Source organism: Eucalyptus grandis, chromosome 6 (assembly GCF_016545825.1).
Source record: "Eucalyptus grandis isolate ANBG69807.140 chromosome 6, ASM1654582v1, whole genome shotgun sequence".
Taxonomy (NCBI): Eukaryota; Viridiplantae; Streptophyta; class Magnoliopsida; order Myrtales; family Myrtaceae; genus Eucalyptus; species Eucalyptus grandis.
In genome coordinates this window covers 36,162,112-36,180,364 of record NC_052617.1, presented here as the reverse complement: position 1 = coordinate 36,180,364, position 18,253 = coordinate 36,162,112, and the positions used below count along the sequence as shown (strand labels likewise).

Here is an 18,253-nt window from a genome sequence, read left to right as displayed (position 1 = left end):
TAAGTCAAAGGGACGGGAATGATCTTCGAGACGTGAAATGAGTGAGTCGAAAGACAAACATGATTAAATTTATCATCTTGTTTTAACAAAAGCTTTTTGGGTGATGAAATATTTTTTTATTTTCAAAATACGTCTTTGGGGGAGAAAAAGCATGAGGAAGCCCAGCCCTCAGTATTCTCCTTGGATGATATATTTTTTCATGGTTGGATAGCATCACCGGGCTGGTTTGGGATACTGCCTCATGCTCTCAAAATATTTTTAACTTTATTTAATAGGTGGATTTACATTTTGGAAAAGTGTTTTCAAAAGTTAGTTCCTCAAGCGGAACTGATGTTGAAAATAAAAACAAGCCAGACTTAAGAAAGATGTACAAGTTCCCACGTAGGGGAATTATGAAAGGAAATTAAAAAAGGTTCTACTCGAGTGGGCCTGCACCCATTTCCCTTTACGATCCTTCATTGATGGTGTCCATGAAAATGTCTCCAAACATGGTGATCATGTCATCTGGCCCTTCTTTCTTTGTTGCTAAGGGTGGCACTTCATTGCCTGAATAATATCTGGCCTTCACCAGCCCTTGATGAATATCATCGGTATGTGCTTTGACATTTCTGCTCTAACTGTCTTCAAAACTAAATACTGCATTTACTTTGTCAGTGTGATCAGGGAGCGAATTGCTCTGGAATGAGAAAGCTTTAGTGTCTAACAGGTTCTGGATTCGAGTCTTGAGGGCGAAGCATTCATCAGTCGAGTGCCCCACTTCTCCCATGTGATAGTCGCATTTTTTGGACGGGTCATAGCTGGAGAAGCTTTCAGCATTAGGTCGTCTTGGCTCAGTCGATAGGAGATTCTTGTTCCGGAGGATTGCCAAAACCTGGGAAGGAGATCCAGGAAGTGGAGTGAATTGTCTCCTATTGTTGTAGTGCTGGGGCGATTGACGGCTGGTGGTCTGTTGCTGTCTTGCACTTGTCTGAATTGTTGGAGAATGATTGTAGGTCGCATTGACATCTACCAGGGGTTCTTTATCTTTCTTCATGCTGAACTTGCCCGTGGATGCAGGTTCAGTGAACCAACCATCCCTCAACCCTATTTCGATTTGCTCCCCTACTGGAATGAGTTGATTAAATGATTCGGCGATTGTGGTTACCATTCGATTGCGGTACTCGTAAGGGAGGGTTTTGATAAACATCTTTCTCAGCTCAAAATCGATTGGTTCGAGATTGATTTGGGCAGCCAAATTCCTCCATCGGATAGTATATTCTTTGAACGATTCGTGCTTTTTCTTTTCGGTACGCTCAAGATCCTCACGAGAAGGGGTAATATCCATTATGAACTTATACTGCTTGAGGAATGCCTCACTCACTTCGCTCCATGTTTCGAGGAGATTCATGTTCTTTGTAATGTACCACCTCGGGCAGGGCCTATTAGACTTGATTGGAACAATTGGATCATTAATGGTGCATTATTAACGTATTGGGTCATTCGAACCAAGTACATTTGCAAATGAGCCCTAGGACAAGTCGTGCCTCGTACTTCTCAAACTCAGGCATTTTGAATTTTTCCGGCATTTTGACATTGGAATAAATGGAGAGGTCCGTCAAAGTAGGATCTTGGAGGCCTTGCAGTCATTTCAGCTTCTCCTCAAGCTTTTCGAGGCGTTTGTCATGCTCAGTTTTAGACACACTGTCTGGCCTAGCTTTCTCGATCATGGTTGGGTGCGGATCATCCTCCAATTCTAGCATGTTATCGTCGGTATCTCCACCTTGATCACCCCTAGTAGATGTTTGTGGCAACAATACCTCGATTGAGGCCGAGGCGGGAGTGAGTTTGCCCTGGATGGAGTCTATCTGCTTTGAAAGTTGTTGAAGCACATTGAAGACTTGCTTCATTTCACTTTCCATGACCGCAATACGGCTTGGTACATTTTCTTCAGCCATTCTTGCTCTTGCTTTTGAACGAGTCTGGATCGGCGAACGTTGACGTTCCGTGATTACCTAGTCATGAGTAAACAAACGTGTGTGAATACAAGGCGTAAATAGGGAGTCACCCATGATGACAACCTAATCCTACTATTTTTGTTTATTTATGAAAAGGTAGAGGATTTCCTAAACATGGATTGAAAAAGGGCACGTGGCATGTTAACATGAGCTAAAAAGATATTTAATTTGAAAGGCGAAGAAAGCATGAGTTGCAATAAATTTTGAAAAATGTTTCTATCCCATTTTTTAGGCAAATGAAAATTCTTGCGGAAAAGAATTTTGTAACATACTTGAGAATAAAAACATCAACTGAAAGTAATTTTTTTTTGCAAAAGTTTTTTTTTTTAAACTTTATAACAATTACTTTCAAATTTAAATGACCTTGGTATTAAATCCTAGACTAATCATGGACCACTCAATATATACAGGAAGGTAAGTAAATTACACGAAATAAAAACTTACTTCACATGAGAAAATTGATGGCAATCACATAGACATGCGCATGATATGTGCGGCTCGATTTCTAACTGAGAAGGTTTGTTGAGATTAAAAGGATATCCGGCTGTCGCAGTCTCGCGTTAGCAGAATACCCTTCTAACCTCGGCTAAGAAATTCGGGGAAAAGAAATGCAACCTCTACATCGCAGTCTCGCGTTCGAGGTCGTATCTTTCTTAACACCATCCTAGAAATCCTATGGTGGCCTAGGTCCGGCGGCCGGGTTGTGTGTGCCATGTGTAGTGCTAAAACATTTAAGAATGCACAGCAGTTTATAATCACAAAACATTTTATTTTAACAGAATAAAAAAAACTTTAAGCTATTATCCTGCACAAAAGAAAAAAACCCAAGTCAGCAAAGCATTTAAACAAAGATAAAATGGCCTAAGTCCTCAAAAATGCTCCCCAGTGGAGTCGCCAAGCTGTCGCGACCTCTTTTTTTTGGCGCCGATCGGGTACGAGTGCCTAAAGAAGGCTAATGGCTCGACTGAAATTATTAAGCCCGGACTCTCCCAAGTCCACCAATTCACGACTTAATGGTTCAAGTTTTTTAACCTGTAAATTAATTTTAAAATGGAGTCGCCACTAATCGGTTTGTGGTGGGTCGATTAGAAACCCAAGCGAAGTATCGGAGAAATACTCACTCTGCGCAACCGCAGAAATTAGGATCGGGACTTGATTACACTAGTTAATCACTAATGCCCTTTCGGTACCTAATCTTGTTTAAACCCTAAGGCTTTTTGGATTTTTGAGGGATTTTCCATGCATTTTGTGGAGGAAAACATTTTTGGGTATTTTTCTCATTTTTGGATACAAAAGGGATTTTTTGGGATTTTGGAAAAATACAAGTCTTTTTGGCTTTTCTGGATTTTTTTGGTTTTTTCATGAATTTTTGGCTTTTTGTTCGATTTTTTTTTTGGAAATTAAAACATTTTTTAATATTTTAAAACATTTTTCGATTTTCCGGAAATTAAAATATTTTTATTTCTTTTTTTTAAATAATATTTATTATTTATTATTAAAAATATTATAAAAACTGACCCGGGTCGGATCCGCGGGTTGGGTCCGACCCGGTTGGCGACCAAGAGCGGGACGGGCCCGCGTTGCGGGCCCGACTCATTTTTCTCCTTTTTTTTTTCTTTTTAAGCCCATGAACTAACCAAGGCCCATTTATGCACAAAAATAGCCCACACAACTGGGCCCAGAAGACCGAATGGGGGAAAACCCTACCTGGATGGGGGTTTCGCCGGACCCGGTTCTGACCCGGCAGGCACCTCTCTCCCTTCTTTTGTCTTCGCGACGCCGATGAAGGATGACCGGGACGTCACAGGGCGGTGACATGGTGACGATGGCGACATGGCAAGCGACGGTGGCGTCGCGCGGCAGCGACGGCACGGTGACGGTGTGAGATGCGACGGCGGCCGAACACCACAGGGGTCTCGCGAATCGTCGGGGACCGCGTCGGGGTGGAAAGCGTCACGCGACGATGCGGCGGGTCGTTGCTGGTTTGGGGACAACGTCGGGGAGGATCTACACGACTCGGCTAAGTCCGGTGCGGCGGCAGCGGGTGGGTGCAGCGACGGCGACGGAACCCCTACCTTCCGGAACCCATTCACTCAGATCTAGACGGCGTCGGGGCACAGCTCGGGGTGGCGGTGGTGGCTTGGAGTGCCTCCTTTCTCCTTGTATCTGGCCCTCGCTCCTCCTTAGATCTGGGCTTCCTCTTTGCTCGTACTCTCTCCCCTCCGGCCAGATCCGAGCCTCCACCGGCCGGATCTGACCACCTCGGACTCGCTCGCCGCAGCCTCCCCCGAAGTCTCTCGGTGGGAGGTCAGCCGAACTCGCAACCCGAGTTCTCTCTCGCTCGCCTTCCTCTCGCTTGCTCTTCAACCTCCTCCGAAGTCTCTCAGGAAGAAGTTTCCAAGCTTGCGATCTTCTGGCGTGTCCCTTTGACAATGGAAACGGGGGCCTATTTATAGGCGAGGGAGCAGCCGGTCGACGGAGCTTCGACCGCCGGTCCCCGTGCTCCAAGCGCCTCCGCCGGCCGAACCGGCGTCCCATCCGACGCCAGCTGCCCCTCCCACGTTCTTATCCGACGCCAGCCGCCCCCTGCTCCATGTGCGCTACTGTTCCTCCACTTTGCTCCGGCGTCGCGCGCGTGCTGCTTATCTGGTTTGGGGAAGAAGACAGGGGAGGAAGAAGACAAGGAGAAGGGGCTAGGCTTAGCCACGCGGCTGGGCCTCGCGGGCCTACGCGAAGGGAAAGAGAGGAAAAGAGGGGAGGCTCTGGGCCTTCGAGCCCAGCCCCAATGGGCTGCTTTTTTTGCTTTTCCTTTGTTTTCTTTTGTTGTTGTTGTTGTTTTTAAAAAAAAAAAAATTATTATCTACTTATCCGAAAAGACAAAATTAAAAACTTAATTAATAAAACTAATTAAAATTGAGGTGTCAACACTCTTTATCTAAGCACTCTGACCCAGCAACCACTTCCCACCCTAGTCAGACCAGATAGTTATGCAAAACATCGATTCCCTCAACCAAAGGTTTCCCAAGTCTTAAATCGCAAGCCCTCCGTGTCATTGATGCAAGATAAACAGCATACCATAACCCAACGACATGATATGTGAGCCGCATAGAATAAGGTGCGGTCTCGAGTTGTGGCTTCCATACTCCGTCGGGATCACTCACATTCAGAACATCGACAAAAGAGTACTCATGTCGCGTCCAGCAACAGCTGAAACTTCCTAGCAGCACTCATCAAATTCTCTGTAATCAGGAGATTTCAAACAAGGGAATGTCCGCTCAGGAAGACAAGTCCAACTTCCGTTACTTGGGTCAAGAACCTCTACCCTTGACTCAGACCTGCTAGCCTCCTTAGGTCTAAGGTACACATGCCTGCTTAATTATCAGGGGAGAATCCAGATATATTAGATGCATCCCAATGAATACGCGTGCCTGCTTAAATATAGTCAGCTGAGAATCCGTCCCGTTGCTTCTGTTCAACATTTTCGCAAATTACGTAGATTATCCCGTTCTGTGCTGACTACGGGCTAATAAGTTAACAGGCACGTGCAACGTGCAAAAAAGACCGGCCACGCATGAAGAATCGCACTCATTCAACGAGCAGAAGCTCGCGGCGCAAGGCCATAAACTAACAGACTGACCTGTCCTAACGGTTAGCGCGAGGAGGGACAAGCAACTGCTGAGACCATTGAAGGGAAGAATGCAGCACGTGGAATGCAGACAATTCAAACCAGTCGGCAGAAACTGGGGGGCCAAACAAATCAGACAGCACAAAACATATACACAGTACACGCAGATATAATGCTTGTATTACTATTTAAACCAGTTTCGACGAACGAGATATAACTACAGAAAATAATTTAATGAACAAAACCTCCCAATAACTGCTAGAAGGAAGACATGTTCTCACGGTCTATGGCCTTGCCATTCCTGTCTTTTTGCATTATCAAGCAGGATAAAACGAATGAGGTGAATGAATTAGACAAGTTCATGACGCCAAGCAAGGAAAAACATTAAGTGTATCGACACCGGCACTAGTGAAGTTAACGAGTCGTGATTTCTAGGTTGGCTCACCGCAATTGCTCGGGTTAGCCCGGGGTTTGCAATCAGGAACAAAAGAAGAAACAGAGTCGGAACTTTAAGCTCGAGGAAGAGGAAGACTACTGCACGTGTCTGGGCTCTTATTTTTCTATGTTAAGATGATATTAGTCACGATGGGGAAGTCTTTCAATTTGTATATTCGTCGCCTTCTCAACAAGAGACGAGATTATGAAGAAATGTCCACTGTTCGATAAAAGTGAAAAAACAAAACAAACAAGAAACATAAACTTTTCCAGGAGTTTCAGCTCATAAATTGACTTACCTTTCCCTCAACTGGCATTCTTCTAATAGTGTGTTCCCATGTGAGTCCTCCCGTCCCTGGATCCTGCTAACCTATTCCTATTTCATCGTGTGATTATAACTTCGTGAAGCTGTGTGAAGTTATCAAAATGACTTTATCACAAGGACAAACCATATTTGGTGAGCTGATAAATGAAGCATTCAATTTTATTCATTGGAGTACGAAGTTCACCTTTCATTTTTGTGGTCATCGGTGATGAGCATCCATACACAATGGGCAGTCTGCGCTGAAAACATTTGCAAATCTACAAATGCAATAAATGATCAAAGTTATCATTTAATGATTATTCATCAACTCTCTTAGTCTTAGCGTCTTGTAACAACCACTCGGAGTATGGCAGTGGTACTGGTCGATTGGAGAAACTGACTTGGCTAACTCAGCCTCTTCCCACCTGTAATTACGTATATTTTCCTTCGCCAGTTTATTCAAAACTCATACGTTCTGAATGTCAAATTAGAAACTATCACATAAATAAATGAATCTATTGATAAACCTGGACATACCTGCAAAGTTTTAATTCTAGCTCCATTAGTTGTCCCATGAAAGTTCATATTATTCACGTTGATTTTCTGCACCCTTACTTCACTTCCACTCCTTCCCAAGCTTCCAATGCTGTATCCAACAAATTACACCTAAAACATGTACTTTAATGCGCTTTCACAGCTTAAAACTAACTGCAAAACCATTAAAATTGCTTCGCATTTTTTTCTGTGTTTGACTCCGTCTATTGCAAATGAGTCATCCAAATATTTTCTTCAATGTTTAGGTTTTTTACAGTAATGGTGTGTTTACCTTATGCCGCGACCAGGTCCACAGTCTATGTAGGTGATATTGATATTTGAGGTCCGGTCGCCGATTGAAATGCAATCATCACCTGTCAATCAAACACCGGAAGTTGATGAACTGTTAGAATCAGTCTCACAAACCCAACATGTCCTTTACTTCAACTGAAACCATTAGAGAAAAAGAGCTGCAATGTCTGAAATTCTCGATATAATTGGATTGATTCTCTCCCAGAAGCAAACATCAAGCAACAAAAGAAAACGCGGAAAGATAGTCTCAAAGAGAAAGCAACGCATCACCGGTGCCTGTGATTGAAGCATGAACAGAGACAGCATGAGAATCTTTGATGTGCATTCCGTCGGTGTTGGGGCTCCATTAGGGTTCAGAAATGGTCAAGAACTTGAGATGAACGTCACCGCTTCCAGAAACAGTTACATGTGTGGACTTCAAATATACTCCATTGCAGCTGTAGAAACCCAGCGTCTGCAATAATCCATGGCATTCAAGTACCAGACATAAGCTATTGTCGCTTACTATTTGATTTATCCTTGCGATGAGCAAATTCTAATCGATAGTACATGAAATCATCCCGTGTGATTGTTGCAAACAAATTTACAAGGAAAAGTTTGCAAGGAATTAGCTGAATTTCCGAAAGAGTAGAGTAGTGGCAGAATTTGCAACGATGAGTTGAAACTTTTTCTAGTTTAGGTAAGAAATTGTCGTTCATCATAGTAATTGGGGCCTTAAATCCGGCCATCCCCAGGTTGAAGTTGTATTAAGACTCAATTTGTCAACATGAACCAGAGGAAGATCTAGGCGGCTACATTATGCATTGTTATGTCGAAAGACTGGCTTAATTTATATGTACATGTCTATCTGTGTTTCTTTTTTCAAATGAATCCTCATTAGAGGAGAAAGTACCATGAATATGGCGCAAGACTTACTGTTGGGGCGAGCATATTGCATCCCTGCTCCCCACGCATCGGACAAGAGAAAGAAGGGTTAGAACGACAAAAAGAAGTAGCATTGCAATCTGGAAATTTGATATACAAGTGAGTGTTCAATTCTTAATTAAAATTTGGAAAACGGGGGTGATTTTTGGTTACAGGCTTAGGGTTCAATTTGCAGGAGATGTTCCACCAGGCGCCGCCATAACCATCGGAGGAGCCCTGCCCACTTATGGTGAGCCTATTCACATCCTCGAAAGTCAATCACTTTGATTGATCGTGCCGCTTCCACGCATTTGGATCTTTTGATGCTATGATCTTCCCTGGCACCTGCAATTGCGTCGAAGGACTTTGAAAATCCCAAATCATATTTGATCTGAATATATAATTTTGCAAATAGTTAATCTCATCGGATTCAGATTTTGTAGCATAACCACAGATATCTAAAAAATGATCATCTAAAAAACTCGAATTGGCACCCAGTGCAAAAAAATGATAATAAATAAATAAAATTGAAACTAAGTCAAATCATCTATTTGCTCAAAAAGCATTTGATAGGTCACTGATGAACTAAATAAGGGAAAAAGAAATGGAGATATGTGGTCTTTATTTCCTTACTACGAGATTGACATAAGACTTGCAAGCACCTCGAAAATTGATAGGATTCAAATGATACTTCTTTCTTGGTGGAACGCTAACGGTCGGTGCCCCCGCCTCTGAGTTGCACACATCATTCCACGCCTTTGTAAATGCCTACACATATTTCAATAGAAAATAATATTATCTCTTCTTCTCGAGTCACAAGGAAATCTTCTAAATGAGCTATTAACATGGACTGATACGACAAGGAAATCTTCTACATGAGCTATTAACATAGACTAATACGAAAAAATTGGTTGAGGGTGTCACTTGATCGCGAAAAATTCTAAATAAATATACAAATAGAAAATTATACTGACGAATCATCATTGTGCCCATTGCCAACTACTCCGTAGTCGGAAACGCTGAATGTGATCATGGCAGCACCGACCTCGATTCCACTTGTCAATAGTAGCGCAGAGACCAAGGCCAAGGAACGTATTGAATTCGAGAAACCCTGCACGCAAAAGCTCAAATGAGGGGTGAAAAGAATCCGGGAACATGTTATCTGAGGCTCATCTTGAGATGTTTACCATTAGTACTTCCTCTGTGAAGAAACAAATAGCAAGGCAAAGAAGCAGATGAACTGTTGAGCTATATCTTCTTTGGACGCAGAATGGAGCGATTGCTGGACGCAATGCGAGGGGTTGATTTAAAGTGGATCATTGGGTCATGTTTGGTAACCATCGCAACAGTGCCGGATTTTGATTTTTTGTTCTCGGGAGTAGTTTTGGAACAAAATCGTGTTTGGTAAAATTTTTGTTCCCAAAAACAAATTTCTATTTTTTTGTTTTCGGAAGTAGATTTGGAATAGAATCAAAAATAAAAAAAAAAAAAATTGATTCTTGTTCTAGGAACAAATCTAAGAATCAAGCTATTATTTATTTATTTATTTATTTTGTGACTTAGGAACCCCGTACAACCGGCACCACCGAGTAAACACAGGGACACGTAGGCGGGAGAACCCACCACCCCCGGCATCTCACTTAAGACCCCAAGCAACCGTGAGGGGGATTCGAACTCCTCCCCTTCGTGAGAGGGAGATAGCACAAACCATCACGGCCACCAAGGCGATGGTATCAAGCCATTTTTATTCTTCTTCATCTACCGCCACCATTGCTGTCCACCGCCATCTATCGCCCACCACCGCCAATCGCTGGTAACCGGTCTAGCAAGCTCATTGGAGGCAAACCTAGCCCCTGGTGAGGCTAGACAAGCCTCGCGATTTGGTAAGGCCGAGCCTCACCGGTGGCCAAGTGGGCCTTGCCCAATCCCTCGCCCAGCCTCGCCGATGGCCAACGAGGGCCTCCCCCGCAAGGCCTGCCAACCACGCCCGAGGCTTGGCCGACGAGGGCCACTTGAAGAAGAAGAAGAAGAAGAAGAAGAAGAAGCCAAGAAGAAGAATAGAAGAGAGAAAGGAAAAAAAGAAAAAAAGAAAAAAAAAAAAAAGTAATAAAATTATTTAAAAATTAAAAGAAAATAATTTGGAGTAGAAATTTTGAGCACGATACCAAACGTAATTTTATTCAAGAATCAGAAATATTGTATAGTTATCAAACAGTTTATAATGCTTAGAAATTATTCCCAAGGGCAAAAAATAAAAAAATCATTTATAATCAGAAATTATTCCCAAAACAAAATCATCAAACCCGCCCCTTCCTTAACTTCATAAAGGAAAAAACATTGTAAAAATTCAAAAGTATAATCTTCAGTTTCCATGTGTAAAATATACCAGAGCGGAAGGAATCGAACTTATGCACACCATCCAATCAAGCGAGAGAGAGAGAGAGAGAGAGAGAGAGAGAGCAGCTGCCCTGTGTGTTCCACTGTTTCTAACTATGATTTTACACAGAATGTCTGGACGTGGATCCGGGCATCATCATCGTTCACTTCGTTTTATAAAAACAAACTGAAATGAAATCATAAGAAAAAAATTATTATTTTAAGGAATATGTGATAATCTGTTGTGATCTTGATCTTCAGAAGTGTGAAGTCGCACTAACAATTTGACTATTAGAGAAAAACGAAACGGCTCGAGAAAGCTAATTAAATGGTATTATTCTCTTGGAAGTTTGGAACATCATCATTTTACTCCAGAAAAATGCTATCTTGTTATTCCAGTAAAAGGAAGGGGAGAAAAGAAAACCAACGAGACATTACATTCATGTGGAGCAGCGGAAATGTTAAATTTAGTCATCTCAAATTTTTACTTGCAGAAATAAATTACATGCCGACTCTTCAATCACTGTTATCTTTTGTCAGATTGTAGATATTCTATTTTAGAGTCCGTTTGTTTCATAGAAAACCTACATTTTGGAATATATTTTCCTAAAAATGATTTACCAATATCACCTACAAAATTGAATGAACAAAATATATTTTCATCATTTATGAAAATGTTTGGGTATAAAAATATTTTTTATGATAATATTCCAAGTTGAAAAATATTTTTGATTGATGAAATATTCCAAGCGATATTACCAATCATTATTTTGGAACTTGCTTTTCAAACTGTTAATTTTCTTGCAAAAACAAACGGGCCTTAAATTGTACAAATAAATGTAGAGCGTTAGATGTCAAGTTTAGATGCAGCTGAGGATATCTCTATGGACTTGTGCTCATGAATCGACATCTGTTTATATTAAGATCGTTCGGACTATCCGGAAACATTTGACCCTTTTCCTACCATGTTCCCAACGGATTCATAGAAATAAAAGGGGAATAACATGATCTTCCCATATAAAAAAGAAGAAAATAAAAGGCAATAACAGCCTAATGTGATTTCATTAAATAATCATTTGAGGGAACTTTTTCTAAACATATATATAAAAAAGAAAAAAGAAAAAAGTCCAGTAGAGTATTCATGAATTGATTGGGTAAATAAAGATTGATGAAATTGACACTAGTTATCAAGAAGAAGATCCCATGGTGCACGCATGATCTAATGTATTGCCCGTGGATAAAGGACGAATCCATTTTCTTATATAGGGATGATTATATAGATGATCATTGAACTTTAACTCAATGTATAATCTCATTTCCGAACTTTTAATTTATTTACTTTGATCCCTAAACTTTTAATACATGTTCAATCTAATCAATGAATCATATAAAAATGTTGAATGTTATCTATCATTATCATCGAAATATAATCCATATAATGTTCAATGTTAACTCAATGTTATAAGTTCTTAATCAACATTTCAATTACTTAGATAGCCTACAAAAATGTCATATCATCCATTAAAGATCAACTAATGTCATATCATCCATTAAAGATCAACTCTTATTTATTGTATAAAGTCCTCCAAGATTTTTTTATGTTCTTACTAATACCCCAAGTAGAGATAGAGATAATTGATATGATATCATAGAATATTTTCATAATTTAGGGACTAAATCAAACATGTACCAAAAGTTATGGATTCATGTTGAACAAATTAAAAATTCAGGGACAATATTACACATTAAATTAAAGTTTAAGGACTAAATTGAACAAATTCAAAATTTAAAGATAACATTGTTGTTGAGTTAAAGTTCATGGAACATTGGTGTCATTTTTCATCTTATATAATTAAAGTATAGAAGGTGCATGCAAGAGGGCTTATTAGCAGAAGTCCACGCAAACAAATTATGGTCGCAATTGTGCTGGTGTTTGGGAATAGGAATTTCGAGAGTACTAGGCCAGCTCGCGGGGGGTTTTTCTTGGTCCTTTCTTTCAATACATCTCCTGATAAGTTGTTCAAAACATTACTTTCCAGTTTCAATGCGTATTCGAACTTGAGCGCATATTTCACGCTTACATTGCCGACGACACGAGGACCCGAAATCATGGGAGAAAGCGCGAGGAAGGCTCAAGATATAAGCAAAATCCAGAAGACAGAAAGGCTAACAAGATACACATTCCACATAACGTCGGCTTGATCTATTGTTGCCATGATCAAGGCAGTTCGCTAAGATTTAGGAAGGAGCTACATAATGAGCAGCGCAGTGATTGAACCCGAACCAGACTCCCCTGGGGATGAAGGTGCCATAATAGAAGGTGACGGGCTGCGACTGAGCATAGTAGGAGGACGCATGAGCCTGAACCGTCACTCGCTTGGGTCTCCAACCGTCATGCCCGTTCCTGAAGAGGTAGAGATAGCAGATTTGGTACGCACACGGACCGTTTATCTGGAAAGTGTCTGTCGAGCACCTCTCGAATGCTCTGCTGGATGGATTGTCCAGCCTGGGTGCATACACCTGATGATGATAGTCCGGGTTATTCACAAGAAAACGCCACTCATCATCATCGAAACATGCAAAAGTATTGCAGATTACATCATTGATATATAGACTCTAAATGAGTATTCCACTGCGTTAAACTAGCCCAATCTAGGTTTTTATTCGGTTGAATTAATTAGCGAGAAATTAGAGCTCGCAACTAAGTACCTGATTGCCATAGGCATCTCCAAACGCAAGACTGATTTGATCTCTGGTGTAGCTGGTCGAAAGACAGCTCGTCCTCACCGATAACGTATAAGTACAGGTCCCTTCATTCTGCTATGTCACACAGCTTCTTTATTAGGACCCTTATTCGTTCACAGTACATGCATATGAGAGAGAGAGAGAGAGAGAGAGAAAGGAAACCTTAACTACTGAATGATTCGTACCCGATTATTGTCATTGACCTGGAAGGACCTGAGCGCATGGGGTCGCGAGATGATGGACCGGGGAGCGCAAAATGCTACGCACAAAAGGCTCAAGCACAGCACGAAACTCAGCCTCATGATCATTTTTCAAGCTTATTGCTTTAGTTTGCTGAGCAGAGAGGTAGCGAAAAAGAGTGAACTAGATGGTACTTGTATATCTGGAAATTTAAGGGAATGAGTCATAAGACGCCTCCGAAACATCAAATCCTGTGAAGAAAGATGGTGTGAGGGCTCTCAAAGCGAGCAGGCACGTGTGTTCATCGCCTTATTCCACCCGTGCTCACATCCTGGCACGCATTGTCCATGCATCAGAACAAAGGGACATGCGTTGCTTGCTTCTAGTCCCCATGCAAGGACACGATCACCTGACGGCCAAACCCAGATCATATAAGATGCCAAATTGCAAGAAATTGTGTTTTCCATGTGATGAGCGAGATTGTGAGGTTCTAACGATTCTAATCTGAGTGTCTTATGCTTAATAAGCGTCCCCGATGGGACGCTTTTTACCAAAATCAGTCTCCTCTTAATGCTGGTCTTGATCATGACTTTCAAGCATCAAGAGCAGATGTTACATCGGCCTCATGTTGAATCTTGGGTCACTTTATAACTTTCGAGCACCAAGCATAGACGTAATATAGGCCAGAAGATTAGACGGAAAGCCTCATTGTTCATTATCGTACATCGTCTTCCCGTTTGGGGAAATGAAACAAAAGACATGGCTGGAAGCCTGGTGGTTTTCCTCGTATACTATGAAATCACAATCACTTCAACAGAATTACAACAGCAACATCATCTAGAAAGTCAAAAGATATATCCTTCGTCATGAACTCTTAACACCTTAGTCTGAGATAAAGAATCAAACACGACATCTTTCGATCAAGATCCCAAATCGTTCTAGGGAAATCCCTGTGCTTTGGGATACTGGTAACACCATTGAGAACATCCATAGGTCAGAAACTTCAGTGGCTTCAATCAATTACAAGCAATTGACTCGACTCAAAAATCCACTGGAGGTTTTAAGCGTATTAGCCTTTTGATTCTTTCTTTATCTGTGTTCTCCAGGTAACCCTTCAAAACACGAGGAATGATGCAGATGAGAAAGCAATCAAGATGTATTGCACATACATAAAGTAGAACACATGCAACCTAACCGCTAGTTGTAGACTGATATTCCGTTTCATCTAATTCTGCGTGGTAATAGATAGTATTTCAAAATCAAGAAATCCGATAAAAAGATAGCATTTGAACATCCACATGTCAAATCTAATCATGCGAAGACTAAAACAATTTTGTTCAAGTGATGCTAGACTATATCGCTTAAAGGGACTGATAATAGCTTTCCTTAAAACTACACTGATAATAGCTTTCCTTAAAACTACTTAACCTTGCCAAATAAGTATTGAACAACGCAAGTCAATGTCCCATGTCTAACAACAATATTCCCTCCATGTTCTATGAGACTAAGAGGAAAGCAAATGTCCTAAATTTGATTTCCAAGAATAAATTGGCTCCAATATTAAGTTGCAGGAAAACTATTTAGTTGCATCTATGGTTATCTAAATCAATTTGCCAACAGAATAGAGATGAAGCACCAACAATCCTGTAGTTTCCAGGTTTCCCTTTGTTTATGACAAAGATCCTCCTTACCTTCCAAACAATTTCATCCAGGCATAAACATATCTTTCCGTACTTATCGAGGAAAACACGCTCAGTTGGAGGCTTCCCACATACATCTTTGACAGCTGACGTTATAACGAAGATCACTTCCGACACTGCAGAAGCAAGAAGCATAAATCAGACCAGGAAAAAAAGATAATTCAATAAGATATCAACACACTCTTCTATCATCCTATGGCAAAAAAGGACAAAAATGCTCCATTGACATTTTAGGGAGGAGGACCTTCCAGTAGAGGTCTCACAGGGTGTCCATAGTGACATATCTCTAAATAAATATCAGTGGTAGGACATGTGAAAATGTTCATCGACAGCCAACTTATTACATACATCCATATCCATTATACAACTGAAGAACTATTCTCGTCACAAGCTCATCCTAAAAAAGGAAGTCAGAATTGCCACTTAGACGAATGTAAACAAGATCCATTGAAGAAACAGGTAAATGCAAATACAGATCCCCAATGCCTTGATTCGTGAGAACCTTCTTTCTTTCCCAGACAATTTCTGAAGTTAAGTGGAAATTAAAAGAAAATAATACTTACATGCTAGTTCATCATATTCATCCTTGCCCACGACATAGATGCTGACATCCCCAAGCACTGTATATACGATATAGACAGACCTATTGAACAGTGAACAATCAATCAATATAGAGAGGTGAGATATTGCATCATGTACCTGCCAACAGACTCAAAGCCCAACGTCTTTTTAACAAATTGTGCCTCAAAAAGCCAAAAGACATTCTTATTTCCACTAAGTAAAAGGTCGAGGAAGCTCTGTTTATTTGACCTCTGTTTAACATTACATGCCATATTGAGTGGAACTCAACAAACATCAGATTAGGCCTGATTTTGATGTGGCTAAAGAGATGCCAAGACCCATGGACAGGAGATGTTGGAACATAAGAAAGTATATAAGAAATAAATCAAGAGAGAGATGCAGCACATTGAATGATTATGCTTAGGACTGTAAACAGTAGACATTGTGAGCTGATACAAGCCCCCAGAGTAACATCAGATTGAACAAGCAGCAAAGCATGGCCAATCATAGGATTAGAGCTGATTCTTTTTCACTTCTTTTAAATTGTATCTGAAGCTGGTTTTTACATGACTTAAACTAAGGTCAGTCAAAATTAAAGAAGTTCTGGCCATTGATGCAGTCAGGTTCCAAGTTTTTAAGTAAATTATTAAACCCTCCAACGAGGAGGCTCCAAATTTTACTGCCTTCAACGGCACTTCCAGATATGGAGAATAAAGGGGAAAAGGGTGACACATACTTGTGGCAAGCAACAAGGAGCTCTTCATTTTTTGCACCTTTAAGGTTTTCGGCTCCCAGCTTAACCAAGAATGATCGCCAGTGGAGCCGTTCTTCGGCTGGGACTCCATTGAACCTAGCCAAGAAGACAACAACATAAATTACAGCCCACACATCATTGCAGATACGAATTAGAAAATACCATAGCTGCTGAGTAAAATGGAAGTACTTGAGAACTGAAATTATTAAGCAAAATGCAAAATTGGAGGGAATTCAGAATTCACATAAATAGCCACTAACTGGATTCAATAGCTACCACCATGCCTGATCAAAAGCCATTTAGTGCCAAATGCTTATGTAGTCTAGCCACTTGACTGAACCCGAGAAAAGAAAAAAGAACTCGAAATCTATGAGGCGATCGTCACGAATTACTCGTATGTATCAGTTGGTTCCATGTTTTCTTCCTCCACAGAGATAACTAAAAATCGAAACTCCCAAAAAAGAATGTGCGAAAAATCGAAACTTGAGCACACCCAATCGAGCCTAAATGCAAAACGCGGGCGAATTACTCCCCCGCAGATCGAAAGGGGGGAATCGACCCCGATCCGCATGGACACGGCGATCGAGCACGGCAAACGCGACGCGTCCAATCAAAACGAAGGGCACCGGATAAATCGAAATCCAAACGGGGAAGCTACACATCGGCAGCTCCGATTAAGAAACAAGAAGCTGGATCTTGCTGCCGGAAAAAGAAATCAAAATCAAAATCAAACGACGAGACGAGAACGACAGAAATGGTTCCGAACGAGCTCGAACCTCTCGACGAGAATGTTTCCTTCCGAATTAGCGAAGAGAACTGCGAGAAGCATGATTTCCCCCGACGGTCTCTCTCTTCTCGTTCTTCCCTGAACTTCTGTTGCGTCCGGTGAAAGAGAGAGTCGATCGAAGTTTCAGCTGTAACGCCACCATGGTTGAAGAAGAGATGAGGAATTCTATCGCGGGCCTTATTTTGGGCCAGAAGATGGGCCTCGCGGGAGAGAGACTGCCCGGCCCAGATTCTTGGGTGGCCATGCGGGTTCCGATGAGAGCTTGGAATTCCTCCCTCTCCCCCCCCCCAAAAAAAAAAAAAAAAAAAAAAAGAAGAGGAATTTCCACGGAAATTCCCATTCCATTGGATTTTATAATTGCGATGACGATTTTTGATAGGTTCACGCTTTTCACCTTAAATATGGCTGGAAACACCCTACCGCTTTAAACGGACGATACTGATAGTACCAAACAAACAGTAGTTATATATATGAACCAGCATCTACTGCTGACCAAAAGCAAAACCTCCTAATCATGACTGCTTTCTTAAATCCAGATAAGCGAAGACAAATGTGGTCACATCTCAAGCATTGATAGGTCTTGTTGCTACGGGACAAATTAGCAGGGCATTGCCGCATGCCACGATGCTTCCTTGAAGCTTCTTCCAACACGTCATGACCGTGTAATTGCAATGTAGACAGCTAAAAAGAAATCCTCCTCGTGCTATAAATCGAGCTGAAGTTTCTCTTTTAGTTCCATCAAGTATCTCCCAGGTTCGCGCGACGGTGAAGGAATTTGGACGAGTAATTTGGCCCGTTCTTATACCCACATCAAGAAATTTCTCACGTTACAAGCTTTGGTGTAGCTGTTGAGGCGAAGCCGAGCAAGGATACCACGAGAATGAGCCCGATTCAATGTCTGCCAAACTGGAAATATGGAAAGGAACGAGCTTCAGGATCAAGAAGTGGAGTGTGGTCGCACGGAAGAGAAAGTTAGTGAAGAGAATGGCGGTTGATGACTAGGCAAACCATGCTGCTTCTTCTTGGCTATGGCTCACGAAGTG

General features: G+C 41.4%; 3 protein-coding genes across 3 annotated transcripts; all 3 read right to left on the bottom strand.

Moving 5' to 3' along the window:
- Positions 1 to 1,548: 1,548 nt before the first annotated feature.
- LOC120294631 lies at positions 1,549 to 3,840 on the bottom strand. The gene is made up of 2 exons (XM_039314948.1): positions 3,702 to 3,840; positions 1,549 to 1,991 (listed from the first exon to the last, which is right to left on the bottom strand). Exons 1-2 carry the CDS (start codon positions 3,810 to 3,812, stop codon positions 1,623 to 1,625), a joined length of 480 nt encoding a protein of 159 aa, XP_039170882.1. The 5' UTR covers positions 3,813 to 3,840; the 3' UTR covers positions 1,549 to 1,622.
- Positions 3,841 to 12,721: 8,881 nt separating this feature from the next.
- On the bottom strand, positions 12,722 to 13,710 carry LOC120294444 (embryo-specific protein ATS3B-like). Its single transcript, XM_039314527.1, has 3 exons — positions 13,414 to 13,710; positions 13,193 to 13,300; positions 12,722 to 13,003 (listed from the first exon to the last, which is right to left on the bottom strand). The coding sequence occupies exons 1-3, from the start codon at positions 13,534 to 13,536 to the stop codon at positions 12,722 to 12,724; spliced, it is 513 nt and encodes a 170-aa protein (XP_039170461.1). The 5' UTR covers positions 13,537 to 13,710.
- Positions 13,711 to 14,087: 377 nt separating this feature from the next.
- Positions 14,088 to 17,360, bottom strand: LOC104449450 (TSET complex member tstD). Its single transcript, XM_010063610.3, has 5 exons — positions 17,200 to 17,360; positions 16,406 to 16,519; positions 15,672 to 15,751; positions 15,100 to 15,224; positions 14,088 to 14,520 (listed from the first exon to the last, which is right to left on the bottom strand). The coding sequence occupies exons 1-5, from the start codon at positions 17,250 to 17,252 to the stop codon at positions 14,449 to 14,451; spliced, it is 444 nt and encodes a 147-aa protein (XP_010061912.1). The 5' UTR covers positions 17,253 to 17,360; the 3' UTR covers positions 14,088 to 14,448.
- Positions 17,361 to 18,253: the final 893 nt, after the last annotated feature.

What these genes read in the sequence shown, in the direction of transcription:
- LOC120294631 (XM_039314948.1), bottom strand. Translation starts at nt 3,812, where the DNA reads ATGTCACCGCCCTGTGACGTCCCGGTCATCCTTCATCGGCGTCGCGAA. An exon ending in CCGGCGAAACCCCCATCCAG is followed by an intron (nt 1,992 to 3,701) that starts GTAGGGTTTTCC and finishes ACTCATGACTAG; the next exon opens with GTAATCACGGAACGTCAACG.
- LOC120294444 (XM_039314527.1), bottom strand. Translation starts at nt 13,536, where the DNA reads ATGATCATGAGGCTGAGTTTCGTGCTGTGCTTGAGCCTTTTGTGCGTA. An exon ending in AGGTCAATGACAATAATCGG is followed by an intron (nt 13,301 to 13,413) that starts GTACGAATCATT and finishes GTGACATAGCAG; the next exon opens with AATGAAGGGACCTGTACTTA. An exon ending in GAGATGCCTATGGCAATCAG is followed by an intron (nt 13,004 to 13,192) that starts GTACTTAGTTGC and finishes TATCATCATCAG; the next exon opens with GTGTATGCACCCAGGCTGGA.
- LOC104449450 (XM_010063610.3), bottom strand. Translation starts at nt 17,252, where the DNA reads ATGCTTCTCGCAGTTCTCTTCGCTAATTCGGAAGGAAACATTCTCGTC. An exon ending in CTCCTTGTTGCTTGCCACAA is followed by an intron (nt 15,752 to 16,405) that starts GTATGTGTCACC and finishes ACTGTTCAATAG; the next exon opens with GTCTGTCTATATCGTATATA. An exon ending in TGAATATGATGAACTAGCAT is followed by an intron (nt 15,225 to 15,671) that starts GTAAGTATTATT and finishes TTGCTTCTGCAG; the next exon opens with TGTCGGAAGTGATCTTCGTT.